Here is a 16,603-nt window from a genome sequence, read left to right on the forward strand (position 1 = left end):
CATCCTTATTACACTGGAATGAAATTATACAGAATATTTTTTCATTAAATTTATCAGATGTACCAACAGTGTGATTTATTTCTATTTATATAATAAAAACAAAAAAAAGTTGCGTATTGATTTTTGAAAATGATAACCCTGAAACCTTAATGAAAATGGTCATTAAAAGATTCCTAGGTTTTGATTTTTTTTAATAAAAATCAATATTTAGAATTTCACAGTAAAGAGGGCCTATATTCCTCATACAACGTGAAATTATGTAAAAATAGAAGACATACACATCTTTAAATCTTTAATCCTTTGATTAAGCAGCAAGCATATCACTCTTCCAGGCCAAACACTGCTTAAAACAAAAAAGAAAAATGACGTGCAATATATTTACAAAATATGCAAAGCACACAATAGACATCTCACTATATACAGGTGTCATTATTACTACTGAAGCTAAGATTTTTCTGCTGTGTGCTCTAATGGACATAAATTACAGCACATCCCTCAGATACAGCACCTTGGCCCATGTCTGGGATAGGACAGATTTTAAATGAATCACAATATACCGAACAGCTGGACAGATGCTGGGACTGACCAACTTGACTGACATATGCCACATATCGTATACTGAAGGTCTATCGACGAGACAAGACAATAAAAGCTATAAAGGTTATAGAATGCACATATGCAAGAACTGATCTAAGTATTTAAAAAAAATGCATTAGATATTTTCTTTTAAGATATGTAACTGTCCCCAATGGCTTTTAAAGTAAAAATTCTTGAATACTAAGAATTTTTTAATCAGTTAGATTTTATCTACCATTCAGGAGCAGGAACTGAGATGATCCAATGAGAATGAAAGAACCCATTCTGGGAAAATGTTTTTACATCATGCCAGAACTTAAGGTCCTTATGGAAAGAAGTGGTCTAAATTTCAGAAGTAAAACTAACCAATGAATTAGTTTTAGCTCTTTAATGTTTTAGAGGCAATGGTAGGGACTATTTTTCCAATATTTTGGGAAAAATATGATCTCTCAAAACAAACTAAGTCCTTAAATGTTAACCATGTTATGAACCAGTTCTAAATGTAATGAGAATATGAACGTGCAAACATTTAGCCTTACGTTCCACTAGTATAGCAATTTAAGTGATCTGTCCCTTTGCCCAAGTTATGATTCCAATATTAAATTATTCTATCAAAAACATTAGTAACACATTGTTGAAATACCATCACTTGTAAAATACTCCTTAGAGATGTTTAATGATTATGTGTTGAATTGAGGAGACTTGAAATATCTTTTTTTTTCTTTTTTATAAAAAGGGGTCTCAGCATTTTAGTTAACAGCACAATTGTGACAATATACTGATACATTTTTTAGATAACACAGAGCAAGTTCTCGATTTTGTTTTATGAAGTAATGTTGATGATTTAACCCTAAACCAAACCCACAAGTACAGGCTGGCTGTAAGGAATACACAAATGCATCCAAACAGTACGACAGAGATTTATCAAGAAAACATCTTTTATATTAAGTGCAGACCATATTCATAAGATGAGGGCAATTTTAAGTTCAGAAAAATCTAAACACAAAAGGGTATTACAAATAAATGCTTCCATAACTACCATTTCCACATAAATGATGAAATATAATTCTTTTAAAGTTCCCAAGTGTAGGAAACTACAGGCAGTCCCTGGGTTACAAACGACCGACTTATATACAACCGGTAGTTATGAACCAACCCCTGTAAAGCCTATTATATTAAAAATTCCCAGTACATACAATGGTTCATAGAAACAAAACAGGTGCTACTTTGTGACTCACATTAAAACATTATCATCACTGTATAATTATGTTAAAGATTTTTTAGTGTATCTGGAAGTGTTTGTTTTTTATGCATAGAAAGGTACACTATACTATCTAAGACAAACATCTGACTAACTGATATTAGATACGAACCGTACCTAACTCTTCTTTCATACAAATTCGACTTAAAGACAGACTTAGGAATGGAACACGTTCATAATCTGGGGGCTGCCTGTACTATTTAAAAGCGCATAACATTTAGAAACATTAAAAAAAAATCAACTCCATTTTCAAGGAACTTAAAAGACATTGTACTTGAACAAATTAAGTTCTTATCTGTATGTAAAATTATTATTCCAATCCCCTTATTACTGATAAATGATGGGCCAATGACCTTTAAACAAGGACTTTGCACTAAGACCCTTAATTGTATGTTAAAGGGCTAGTAAATTCAGTATATTCTTTGTGGTTTCATGTAATTGCTTTGCAATTGATTAAATTGCTTTCTTTTAAAGGAATAATTAAAATTCCTCTGGAAAAAAAGCAACATCTTTTGAAAAATGAATATTCAGCTATAATTTCTTAAATATGCATTAAATGAACATATGTCAAAATCTGAAATGCAGGCTATTTATTCTTGCACTCCTAACGTAGGAAAATGTTTATTTAAAAAAAAATTAAATTAAAGAAAACAGAAAAAAAAGTCAAACATACTTAACTGAAGAAACCTAAGGAGTTTTCACAATTCCTTAATCAATATTTCTGTACTAATAAGAGCCCTGACTATGAAGAGGCTGGAAGATAAAGAACTTCAATGAAATAAATATAGTAAAAACAAAACAACAACAACAAAAACCTTGGTATATAGAATACTTAATCTTTTTTTTTTTTTTTCCTTTTATGAGATCACATTGCTGAACATATACTCTAGAAAGGAGGCTATCTGGAGGCTTTTTGTTGCATAACATTTTAGTCTAGTGAACTGAAAAACTTCTTAGACACCCACTTACGCTATTCCACTACCACAGAAGTAGTTTGGAGCCTCAGTATCTAGGAAGGATTATTCTTTTCTGTTTTTGCATCAGTCAGATGAGCACTGGTATAATGATGGGGTGAAGAGTTATTGCAGCTCTGTTCAATTAACTCTTAGTGCAGTGAGGACTGTGAATCTGTCTGAATTCCGATAAGTGATGGTGGCTGTTGACCACCAACGGTGGCCAACACTGGTCTTGGGTTTAGACGGGGTGGCATAGAATTAGCAGGGCGGATGAGAGGTGGTGGAGGCTGATTTAAAGTTGGCCGGGGCTGGATGAACCGAGCCTGCTGCTGGAGTGGAGGAGGCTGCCGGTGAAGAGCAGGGGCAGCAGGCAGGGTTGGACGAAGAAGTGGTGGAGGCTGGTTCAGAGTGGCAATGGGGGCTGTTGGTGTTGGAGTGGATGATGGGGCAGGAGGAGAAGGACCCAGAGTCCGAGGAGCCTGTGGGGTGTGTGCCTAGAGGTGAGAAAACAAAAATACACGAATAAGATGATGGCTCCTAATGAACTTAATACAATATAGATAGTTTGGGCTGTCACAAGAAAAACAAATCAAAACAAAACAATAATGTAACACCAGTGTTTATTGGAAGCACAAGCTTCTTTTATTTTAAACAAAACAAAAAACCAAAAAAGCAACGAAGCTACCAAACAGGCATCTTATTAGTTAACAGCTTAACACTGGAAATAAAAATAAGACTATGAAAGAACAATACACTCTCCATTCTTCTAGGATCAGAACTTAGTGTGTCATTATGACTTCAGCGTCACGAGAAATGCGCCACTGAGTAAGTGTATTGTCAACCTTTCATGTTCATTTAGCTAATCCTCTGACAAATTAACACCACAGAAAAAGGTGATTCCTCAACTCATATTAGCTCAAATTCCACACACAAACACACCTCCTCTTCTTCATCAGTGCTCTTCCCTGATGGCACATTAGAAGCACTTTTTGTCTCCTCCCCTAAAGTAGAAGCATCACCATTAGAAGCCTGGGTTCCTTGTTCTGCTTCCCACTCCTGCAATACCTCCTCTAAGTTAAACCGACGCCTGTAGTTTACAAAGAAGTTCTTCACTTGGCCAACAGTCTTGTTGCCAATTACATCTGCAATAGCTTGAAAATCTTTACCATATTTGCGGACACCTGGAAGGCAAAGTAAATAATACACCTGTGAAGGATGAGTAAGGAGAGCTGTGTGTACTATACATCATGCACACGCAAAAGATACCAGCAATGAATATCCTTTCTGATAAACTCTGCTCATTTCTCAATTCTGAGATAGAGGCTAAGATAGCAGGGTCACAGGATGAAAACTACCAATTATGTCATTTCATCAAGCCAGCCACTTGCCTTCAACTGAACAATCATAAACTTACCATTTTTTACATACTCAGTTATTTTCTCCAATCCTCTCTTGAACTCTCAAATATAGTCCATTATTGTAAAGCATTGAATTCTTTGTTCCATCCTCAATTCCACATTCATTTATTTCCCTAGTAGCCAGTCACCTAAATTTGAGCAACACCGTTTGTGAACAAAACTGGATGGGAAGAGCCATCTCTTTTATCCCCTCAATGGACTGAGTGAGTAGCATTATGGTTCCCCATTAAGACAAGCATTTTAATTTAGGTTTTAATGCTCACTCCAATATGGTTACTTGCCTATTCCACCAGGGTACCAAGGAATAGAAAAGAGGTAATAATTTAAACATAAAAAAGCAAGAGAATCATCATAATCTGACGGACAAAAAAGTGAAGATATTTTTCAGAGCTAGATGGATTTTAACTCTTCTAATAGTTCTAAAACAGTTCTAAAGACTGTATATATGAAGGATTGTTAACTACGCTTTTCAGCCTGAAGAATACGATTACAGCGGCAACTACCTGCAGGGCACCTCTCATCATCACTGCCTTACACTTTAGAAGACAGTGATGATTTGAGAACCTAACTTTTCATTAAGGAAGTTTTATTATAACAAAGGATGATACTTGAACTTGAGATTACCAATTATTCCACAGGATTTAAAATGACTTTATATAATCAGATAGATAATAACTTTAAGGGAATTCTAAAAGAAGTTTACTCACTCATTCTAGAATGAGATGCACTTTGCTTAAAATATTGAAGTTGTCAGGAATTCTGATTTTATAATTTGATAACTACTTTTAAAATATCAGGAACAGTAACTCATTAATGAAAGAGATAAGAGACAAAAATACTGATGTTCATGTACTAAAGTCTGTACTTCAACATAAAGAGGGGTTTAGGTAAATATATAAACAAACATATAATCACAGATGAGAGGATAATAGAAAGCTACGTTAAGAGCCCAGCAGAAATGCTAGATACAGTCTTAACTGATACCAATTGGTACAAAATATCCCATTACCTTAAAGCACCATCACATTGTGGCATAATTCCCATTTTTAAGTTCTGCCCTTATATTATACTGAGAAATTGAGAATAAGCATCTCTGGCTACATTCAATCAGCTGGGCTTGACTCTGCGGAGAAGAGCATTGTGGTAGCAGGTCTGACACTATTATCCTATGAGCATATCCCATCTTTAATGGAGAGTTTTAGGTTTGTAAACTATGGTCATTTGCTGTGTTCTCAAAGGGAAAGACATATATACGACAATAAATAACGATACTGAGGCATAGTTTACAATGTTTTCAATCAACATGAATGAATTTATATTCTCTTAAAATTTGTGAGTTGATTTTCCATTAGAACTTCATAGTTAAGTCCGAATTATAATAGGGACTTGGTTTCACAGAGGGTTTTTCCGGCAATAAAAATCCAGGTTATTCCACAGTGGGAGTCACTGTTAAATATCCAAATACTTCTCTACTACTTAAACTTGGGAAGAAACCAACTCTTTTAAAATGGCTGAGTTTCTATGCCATTTCTAAAAGTAAAATTTGATCATTGCATTGAAGAATAACTACTAATTAGACACTAGACACAGTGCTCTGTCAGTATACTAATTTTCCTACGGGATGCTTAATTTATATCTAGAAATGGTTAAAACTGAACACATGAGTTTAGAAATGAAAAGCTTAAATAAGACTAGCAAGAAGTTACATTAGAACTTTACTCTGACTCCAAATCTGAAGATATTACAACCCTCAGAACACCGATTTATTTAGAAAAAATAATCCAAAACCTACCACTAAATTGTCCCCAAGCCATGATACAGCTCTTCTTTTGACTTTATTCCTTTTGATCCTTCACTTCTTTATTTTCTCTTGCTTAATGGACTTTACCAATATTGTTACATTTCCAAAATTACAGAGCCCAAACCCAGAACTACTCCCCACAGCAGCTCGTTTTTCCAGAGACTTTGGATGTCAAAAACTTTTTTCAAGTCACCTAGGTTCAGGGTCAAATGTCTGTCAACTCATGTAAGCCAGTCTTATATCACCTACTTTGGAAAATCTTAACCCTCGGATTGCACTGCAGACTTCTGTATTCTGGCTGAGGATCCCTCCCCATCAGCTCACCAAGACAAGTGTGCCCTCAGGATGGCAGGGAGGGCTCCTTAGCACTCTCCTCTGGACAAGAACAAGCTCATCTGTTTGCCCCAGTGTGTTGTGACAAGTTTTCTAATTTTCTGTGTGCCATGATGTGAAAAAGGTTGGGAAGTACTGTCCTAATGAAACACAAATCACACCAGCACTGCGGCAGTGCTGAGTACACAGGAAGTGCTCAGGAAATAGGATTGAGTTTTCTTTCTTATAAAACTTTATTCTGTTTTCTTCCCCCAATTCTTCCTAAAGCCACAAGTGGTATATATGACTAACTTATCACCTTCACACTTTCAGTAATGCTGCTCAACAGCATGCTTTGATTGGGTGGAATTCTTAGGCTCTGTACTGTAGCTGGCAACTAGGCAAACTCTAGTCAAAGACTGATTAAAGAAAAGACTTAAATGGAACCACCCCTTCAGAAGAGCCCCAACTATGATTTGGGAGGATAATCTAGCAGGGAGTAGTGATGAGGAACAAAGAACTTTACCAATATATGGCATCAGAGCTACATTAGTTCCAATCTGTACCTGGCAGGAAGGGCAGTCTATAAGCCTTTTCAATAGTTTTCTAAACCTTTTCAATAGTTTATAATAAACAAGGCAATCTGGTTGTTTTATCACCAAGGGAGTTAAATAAGATGATTAAACTCTCTTCTGAAGATATAAAAGGCTCAGGCCCAATTGAACCACAGTTGCAAAATTAATTAAACTTCTCATTTTCAGGGCAAGAAGTCAGTTTTTCAAGGCTCGATGGAATAAAAATTTAGAGAAACTTGCAAGAAGCAAGTCATAAATTTCCCAGGAAGAGCAAAAACTTGTTTACAGTCAAATTTCTAAATTTCATTTGAAGATACAATGAAACAACTTGGCTTTCTACTCTGTGGTAGACGATACCTTATAATCTAACTTAAATGCTTTTAAACTTATTTGGAAATTAACATAAAAATATAGCTCAACAGGATATTCTGTTATTACATTTTATGAAATCCCACAGTTTTCTACCAGGAGTCTATACTACTCAACATAAAAACATCCATTCTTATTTCTTGAGCTTTGGCTAGTTAAGACGGTAACTTCAGGTGCATTTATAAAATATGGTGTTTCTCAACTCTGGACATGAAATCACAGAATTTTTTTTTTTAATTAGAAGGGCTATCATTGGATACCTGGTTTTGGTATCATTAAAATGTTATTTTTAAAATTTAATTTTAGATTACCAAAAAAAAAAAAGCCGAAACACTATCTTCAAGCTGCTTCTGGATAGTGTAATTTTGGGAGCCATTTTTTCTGCTTTTTATAGCAAAATGTCTTAAAGTGAGCATGTAATTACTATGATAATTGGGAAACATTAATTTCTCAAAAATCAATTTTTGAAATAATAGAAACACTGTCACATCTAGAAACTCCAGGGATGTGGCTGTTTTCTATCAGTAAGAAATAAATTTTAAACTCCAACCATTTGGAAACATGCACTTTTTTCCACCTCCTATAAATTTTTTCAAGAAATTCAGAATTAATGATGGTGGAAAATATATCTATGGCAGTGGACAGCAATTGGTGCATCTATGCGAGGGCTGAAAGTCAAATCATACATCCTCCTTCCAATGTCTCTTCATTCTATTTTCCTTATTATAATTTAAATTCCATTACAAAAAGGCTGGGAAAACTGAATCACGAATTATTTGAAGTGCATCACAGGGCAGACAATTCCACTTCTGGGCCTCCAGTCTCACAGTATCTCTTATAATTGAAAACTCTTTAAAGCAAACTGGTGCCAGTTAAATGGAAAGGCATCAATCTCCTGTCTCCCCTTCCTTCTGACTCTTCACTTAATGGGTTACAATCCTGTTTTTATCAATTGCCAAATCTATTTTTTCTCCTACTTTATGAACCATTCTAGTTTTTTTTAAAGTATGTGATAAAATTAGAAAGAACATGATTTCTAGACTTGCAACTTCAGTTCTCTTAAAAAAGAATATATTATGAACTGTAGGAAGAGAAAATAACATTTAACTATAAACATAACCCAACGAACATAGTTCCATCATTTCCTGTTTTATATGAGAAGGCAGGCAATATGAAAAAAACTAAAAATTAAAGGTGACATCAAGTTAAACAAGTTTTATCAAATAAAATAATAAAACTAACAAAACTGGACATAGTGTTGTTGTTTATCCTAAAAAAGCACAAATGTTTTAGTTGGGCAATAGTTTTGTTTTTCTTTTAGTTTTTTTTTTTTTTAATGACTAGAAAATGAACACATTTAAGACCTAAAATAAAAATGGAAAATATTTTATACCATGCTTCTGCCTACCACACACCTGTAAAGGGTAGATGGTGTGTACTATCATTAAAATATACTGTTACTTTTGAAAACAGCCAATAATTTTTCCCTTTCACATTAAAAAAAAAAAAAAAGCGAATCAAATTCCTTTCTTAATTCTTGATAGCTAAAACAATATTTACTACATGAATATCAAGTTTGATTTTAGAGCATATTTCTAAAACACAATACAAAAACAAACAAACAAAAAAAACCTCCTTTGCCATTGACTCCATGCTGAATCATAGCAGCCCTACAGAACAGAGTAGCACTGCCCCATAGAGTTTCCAAGGAGTGCCTGGTGGATTCGAGCTGCTGACCTTTTGGCTAGCAGCTGTAGCACTTAACCACCATGCCACCAGGGTTTCCAAATGCACTGTAGGTGATAAAAAAAGTATATATATATGCCACAAGCTATAAACAAGGCTGACAGTTCACCATTAATGCAAATATAAGAGCATAACTAGTCTCAGTGTTAATACCATAGTTATTAAATGGAAAATTTAGATACTGAAGGTTGGAATAGGTGACAAATTGTACAAATACCATTCTTGGCAAATATTTTGACAGGATTAAATTATCTGCATTTATAATATCTCACTTGGGGACTCTTGAAGAATGCTGTCAAAATGAAAACACAGCTAGAACTAGAATTAACATAATAAAGTGATACATTACAAAAGTATAAATATTCCTGTTTGCTTTGAGCATGATTTTTCCCCCTTCTAAGGAAGGGAGCCAGAAGGGAAAACTTACACATACAGAGTTTAGTTAACAACAATATGAGTAGATGGGACAGGAAAGTGAGGCAGAAAATACATATTCAAGCTCCAAGGAATCTTAATATATTTGTCTGGCTTTAAAGGAGTCACTACGAAAAAGTTTATTTAATAGTAGTTATAGATCACACTAGTGACATCAAATAGTTCTTTCTCTAAGTCACTAACAGTTACTGCAATCCAGATAAAATAAAGCGTTTAAAAAATGAATGTCAAATCAGAATGCATATATAAAATGTCTTGAATATAAAGTGCTATAGAAGTTAAAACATGTTAATATCAAAACAAGTAATTTATTATTACCTTCTAAAACTTAAATGACCATTAGAGTAATGCCACATAAAGGTTTACCACAAAGAGTTTATAAACAAAAGAAAACAACTGCTTGCTAAGATAAGAACTTTTCGATAGCAAACTATAATTGTGAAAACTAACACTATAATTACGTACCTTAACACACTAAGACTAGGGTGACACTGCTATATGACTATACTGTTTATAAGACACACTTCTGAGCATTACATAAATGTGTGAGCACATGAGACAAAATTGGCACTTTTTATTCTCTCTAAAATCATTACTATGGACACAAGGAGCTTTATATTGATTTATTTTATGTAACAAAAATATACAAGCAAAAACAACCCAAGTGAAAACAAAAATTCCAAACTGTCAAAACAAATAAAGACATGAACACATTCTTAAGAAAGTGCCTTGGAAATCTTAAGAATATGTGTATTTCTGTAAAAACTGCTGTATTAGTGTTAAAGGGTTACTTTTAATATATGCAGAAGAATATGATACTGAATATCTACCTCAGTACAGAGGAAATGTTTGATTATATCTATTAACACTCCATTCTTTCATTTTAATATTTACAAGCTGAGATAATATCCACATATACAGCTTAAACTATATAACTCTTGTGATTGTTTCTTCCCTTGTATGCAGCTTTGCGTGATATCCAACCTAGCCATACGATTCAACAGACGCTAACTACCACTGAAAGCAGGGTTGTAGGACAATTATCAAATCTAGAATGCTGTGCACAGAAACATTAGCCCAGATTTTCCTAAGAGATCCTTGCCAGAAAATCCTTTCACTGGAATGATTTCTTATAGTAGAATACGGGATTAGTATACTGACCTTTAAGTTAACTGAATACTGCAAACCAGGGTTCAGTTCTTACGCACTATGAACTATGATGGAGAGAATCACAGGCTTTATACGAATAAAAGCAACGTCTACTTTTTTTACTCTGTGAGAGCTGTAAGTCATCATAGATCTAAATGAATATGAAGCAGCCAGTGAAAATGCTCCCTTTTTTTAAACAAATTTTAGACGGTCAGTTTCTAATTTTAAAAAGCTATCAACTGAAACTTTATTCAGAAGCTTAGTCCTACAATGTGCTCAGTGTACGTGCAACACCCACATCCAAAGCATCAAGCATTTCTCACTATGAAAGACTTTAATGCCGTACAGGCCAAAAGGGAAGGCTGATATCATCCTGCTGGTACTTGTCTGTGACATTCTCAAACCATACTGGCTGGCTAATTCTCACTTTTCCAGAATCCAAACTGCAGAATCATCTACCAGTCAATCTTTAACTAAATCATTCTCTAAATAACTGTTAGATGCTTACACAGCATTTTTACATTAAATATGCTCTCTGATGTATATTAGGAAATATTTTTAAAGGTATGCTATGTTTCACTGCTAGAGTGATTACATGCATATCTACTTGGCCCCATTCTTCCACAGTAGTTAACCTAGATAAAAAGCTATTAGCACTGAACGCAAAACGGGCTCAGCCAGAAGAAACAAAGTCGACCAAACTTTAAATGACACCATCAGTCCTGCAGATAGTTTATCTTGAGAAGAAGAAAAAAGTAACCCACAATGCTGATTAAAATATACAATTTGCCCTTCATTAAGTAATTCAAACATGAGGCAATCCAAGTTTATGCATCCAGTTTGCCCATGTATATTCGTAACACAAAGAATCTTTTGCCATATAATTTAACAAAGCGTTCTTATAAACAGTGCATACACAAACACTATATATACACATATTTTTGATGTCTCTTAAGTCTCTCCCTCTCTATACATATATATGTATGTATGTATATACACATATGTATATATACATACGAATGTTACATAAATGTGTGGTTTCTAAGTTGGATTGCTAAGCATTCAGTGGCACATGTCTTAAGTAAGGTACGATACACTGTTAAGCACACAGTTAATATTTTTAGTACCTGACATTTATCAAATAGAAAAATACTATATAGAGTATTTAAAGAAACCAGAAACAGACCATAGCTCATTTATGCTTTTAACCGTGAGCTATCAATGAGTGATACAGTAAGAATGAACCCAATCGCAGCCATGCTGAGTAGAGGCTCAGGGCACCTAGATAACTCGCTTGTCAGCATCATCATTCTATTTAGTGCTGAGAATGCGTTATGTGTTATGTTCAGGACCCAAAATATACACAGGTTCAGTATGTCACATCCACAAGTACAACACAGAATTCCTGGTCACCAGGCTTTGCGGTGAACACAAGAGCCCTTTCTTGATCCACTTCTAAAGGAAGGGAAGAACTATGGTAGTCACTTTTCATGAAAAGTTAAAGATAATTATTAACAACAATAACTGCTTATCTTTAATATACCTTGCACTGCTAGAAGCTGCTCCTCTGTGGTCCAACGGGCATTAATTTTCTGATTTGACTACAAAATTAAAGAGAAGTTTCCTAATGAGGATATGAAGACAGACGTTTTTCCAAAGTGCTTATTTTTTTTTTTAACTTTTCACCAAATCACAGACACGAGATTACTAAAACTCTAATTTATGAAGACTGAATTTCTACAAAGATTAAACAATATATTCTGCATTACCTTTTACCCACACAGAAAGATAATGAAAGAGAAACGCTCCAGTTTGGGAGAATGAACAACAGTTGCGTTTATGCGCTAGTCAGAGACATTAAAACCTGAGAATATCTATTAGTCTCTCTATTTTCTGACTACAATGCTCCTATCACACCCTGTGGATATTAATTCAGGCCTAGTTTTAAACAGTTTAAAAGGCTTTATTTCCTTTTGAAAGGATCTGTTAATCTCTAAAATTCCTTCCCTTGATATTTACATTAAACTTATCCTTACCCCACAACAGCAGTGATATAAATTAACACAGAACTGTAGACCCAGGCTTAAGTCTTAAACTATTTCTTTAAATTTCTGAAGTGAAAAGTGACTCATTGATAAGAATGGATCCCCGCTCCCCACCCCCCCCACCCCGCACCCAAGATTTCCCATTTTTTTTTTTTTTTTTTTTAAAACCTAGGTTTAGGGTATGCCTATTACGGTAATATCACAATATTAAATACCTAATCAAAGTTCATTTGGGTATACCTACTGACTAGGAAATCAAGGGTTTTGGCAGTGGGTGGATGGAAGGACAGAAATAAGCACACTGGTTTACAGAGGCTTGCAGTAGGAGCTGCCAAGAAAAAGTGGCCTGGTGTAATATCTAAGCACACTGGACAAAACAGAAGAAAGGGTTCCTGAGTGGAGAAGAGTGTTTAGGTCTCACCTCACCTGTGGTCTTAAGCAGTTAAGAGTTTCTACAGTACAGAGAGACTCTGGGTAACACCAACTTTTTCATCATGAATGAAGAAAAGATGAAACAAAAATGCAAAATTAGAAAAAAGTATTTTTATTACAAGAGAAAGGAAGGGAAAAACCCAGAACAAAAAGCACTGAATTTCAGATAATGAGATTAAGATGGTGGCTACGAAACAAGCCTTAAGGTTAGGATACTAGCACAGAGGCAAAGGAACAGTAGCAAAAAAGGAAGAGAGAAAGAAGGGGAATAGGAAAAACGATGAGGAAACACACAGAAGCTGTGTTAAGTAAAGGGTGAACCAAAGCAAAAAAAGGGAAAAGAAACAAATGAAAAAGGAGGTGATGGGGGGAAAACTAGAAATTTAAACGTATGTTCCAAAAAAAGGGGAGTAACAAGAATGGAGTAGGAGGTAATATTTGAGTTAATATCCAGGCCATCTTATTCTATCTCAGCTGTGAAAGGTTGATCAAAGAGGTCCTTGGTACCCAAGAAAAACTGGTTCTGGCACCTACTTAAAATAGGGCCAAATATTTCATAATGAATGATGAAAAATAAAGGGTTGATTGCAACTTAATATGAAATATGAAACTATAAGTTGTAAAAATCAGTTCATTTTCTCAGTTTCCTCTTAATCATTTTTTCTCAAATTATTCTTTTGACAAATTCTTCTTCTGAAGTGCTTGCCTCTAAATCATCTTTTTTTCTTCAGTTGTTAACTCAGCTGGACACTCATCTACAACAATCCTGCGGGTGATTTAAACCACTCTCTTACACCTTCACAGACATCCTGAAGTCTTGCATCTTTTGAAATTTTACTTTGATTTGTGCTATATTTGCACCGTATTAGCAAGAGAGTGACAGAGAAAGATGTTGATATGGTGGATGGGATGGATAATGCCAGAGCTCACTAGGGAAAGCTGACGAGCAGAGCCGAATTTCAAAAGGGATCAGTGCATTAGTCAGTATCTTTTTGTTTGGCCACCTGCGCTTCTCAGGGCTTCCTCTAGATCCGTGAGTGCTTGAACTCTAAGGACCCCCGTAAGACCTACGCTGCAAGTTGTTCTGAGGATCAAACATAAATACACGAGGATATATTTAGAATGTATGTAAAAGCACCAAGCACAGCACCTGGTGGTGTAGAGGTTAAGGGCTACAGCTGCTGACCAAAAGGCTGGCAGTTCAAATCCACCAGGCGCTCCTTGGAAACCCTATGGGGCAGTTCTACTCTGTCCTATAGAGTTGCTATGAGTCAGAAACGACCTGAAGACAATGGGCAACAAATAAAGTGTCTGAGCAAACAGAATTTGATTAACTGGCTTGTTAAATCTGAAAAGGAGTCCTGGTGGCACAGTGGTTAAAATGCTCAGCTGCTAATCAAAAGGTTGGCAGTTTGAACCCAAGAGCTGCCCCATGAGAGAAAGGTGTGGCAGTCTGCTTCCATAAGGTTACAGCCTTGGAAAACCTATGGGGCAGTTCTACTGTGTCCCATAAACTCACAGTATGGGTCAGGATCAACTCGACAGCAGTGGGTTGGTTTTGGTGTAAATCTTCAAAAAAGGTATCATTAACGAAAAGCGAACAAAAAATAAATATTTTTTTAAATATCAACAAATGTTTTTACGTATGCCTACAATAAAGATGACCGAATACAGACACGTCATCTAAACTTCCTAATGCTTATAATCTAATTAGGAGATGGGATGAACATGAATAACTATAATTAAAAGCAAACAATACAGGGTATATTGGTGCGGTGTGATGAATTGTTTTACATGGCCTTTCTCACTATGGTCTCGTAACTCCTACCCAAGTAGCTGGGTGGGACTACACAAATAAGGTAATTGTGGCCCATCGAGGGGACTGGGTAGTGTGTTAATAATGCAAATAAAATTCATGGCACAGGTGTGGGGTGGGACTATGCAAATAAGATCTATGGGACCCTAACGAAGGTATTGGTCAGTTTTGCCATTCTGGTATACTTAAAATGAGCTATCCTAGATGCAGAGAGGATCTCATCACTACCAAGGAAGATGAGCCAGGAGCGGAGTGCATTCTTTGGACCTGGTATGCCTGCGCTGAGACCCTCGTAGACCCAGGAGACAGAGAGCTCTAACACTGAGGACAGCAAGAAGGAGAGAAGCAGTGGCAGAGAAACGGCAGTAGCAAAGGCAGCAGAAGCAGGAGACCAGCAGAAGACAGCGTGCTGGGCTTCCTGGCCCACAGAGGGGAGAAAGCCTTTGGGAAGGAGGCTTGCTGGTGGAGTAGGGTGCCTCCTGGCACTTGGTGGAGCTATGTTTGCCGACTCACAAAGCTAGAGCTGAAAGCCTTCTGGCCAAGGCTTACCAGCGGAGTAGGGTGCCTCAGTGTACTTGGCGGCAGAGCTAAAAGGAGCTTTGTAACACTTGCCTGAGTAGGGCAAAGGCCAAAGGGCCAAAAGAGCTTTGTAACACTTGTTGGAGCAAGTCAGTGGCCAGGGGCCAGAAAGAGGCATGCCTGCTGGCACGGTTGAGAAGAGGATGGGCTGCAAAGAGGCTGTCCTGATGGAAGAATTGAATCCTGAGTGTTCCTGAACCTGAATTGTAACCTGTTACTTCTCTGATAAACCCCTAACTGTGAGTATGGACTGTGAGTTCTGTGTGGCCACTGCAATGAATTATCAAAACCAGTAGTGAAGTAGAGAATGCCAGGGGACGGATGGTTGGTGTCAAAATTGGTAAAGACGGCAGAGAGAAGAGGCATGTCCCGTCTCTGTCTCAAAGGAATCGCCTTGGGCTGTTGATGTTGATTCTTGTTCTCCGTTGTGAAGTTAGAGGTCAGGTGCTGCACCCATGCCATTTGTACAATTTGAGATTCAAAGACAGGCAAAAAAAAACACAATGATTGGAGTGCGAGAAAAGGAGCAAGAAAAAGGAAAGTTGGCAGGGCTGGAAACTAAGATGGGTTTTAGAATAGGAGAAAATTCTGACAGGCAAAAATGAGGAGAAGGTATTCCATGTGAAGAGAACAATGGGATTTGTGTCAGAAAGAGGTGAGAAATAAGCCTGGAAAGTTGACAATATTTAACTAAAGTAAAATAATCCAAGAAGTTGGATTGTAAGAAGAAGAATGCGATACCAGAGCTGGAGAAAGATTAATTAATGACCTGTGATATGCAGATGGCACAACTTTGCTTGCTGAAAGCAAAGACGACTTGAAGCACTTACTGATGATCAAAGACCACAGCCTTCAGTATGGATTACACCTCAGCGTAAAAAAAACAAAAATTCTCACATCTGGACCAACAAGCAACATCATGATAAACAGAGTAAAGACTGTAAGTTGTCAAGGACCTCATTTTACTTGGATCCACAATCAACATCCATGGAAGCAAAGTCAAGAAATCAAATGACGCACTGCATTAGGCAAATCTGCTGCAAAAACTTCTCTAAAGTGTTAAAAAGCAAAGATGTCATTTTGAGGACTAAAGTGCGCCTGTCCCAAACCACAGCATTTTCAATTGCCTCATG

At 36.2% G+C, this 16,603-nt stretch overlaps 1 protein-coding gene across 8 annotated transcripts in view; it reads right to left on the reverse strand.

Moving 5' to 3' along the window:
* Positions 1-279: 279 nt before the first annotated feature.
* Positions 280-16,603, reverse strand: part of RCOR3 (REST corepressor 3) — a 57,596-nt gene continuing 41,272 nt past the window's right edge. For 5 of the 8 annotated variants that reach the window (XM_010590289.3, XM_010590288.2, XM_023548412.2 and 2 more), the window contains 3 exons: positions 12,142-12,199; positions 3,733-3,974; positions 280-3,287 (listed from right to left, as the gene is read on the reverse strand). In XM_010590289.3, the coding sequence (XP_010588591.2) occupies positions 2,943-3,287; positions 3,733-3,974; positions 12,142-12,199 (645 nt within the window). In that variant the 3' untranslated portion in view covers positions 280-2,942. Of the gene's footprint in view, positions 3,288-3,732; positions 3,975-4,207; positions 4,340-12,141; positions 12,200-16,603 lie in introns of those variants that run through there. The other 3 variants (XM_010590290.3, XM_064273237.1, XR_010318734.1) reach the window with 2 other exon arrangements.

This window comes from Loxodonta africana, chromosome 20, assembly GCF_030014295.1.
Source record: "Loxodonta africana isolate mLoxAfr1 chromosome 20, mLoxAfr1.hap2, whole genome shotgun sequence".
NCBI classification, from domain to species: domain Eukaryota; kingdom Metazoa; phylum Chordata; class Mammalia; order Proboscidea; family Elephantidae; genus Loxodonta; species Loxodonta africana.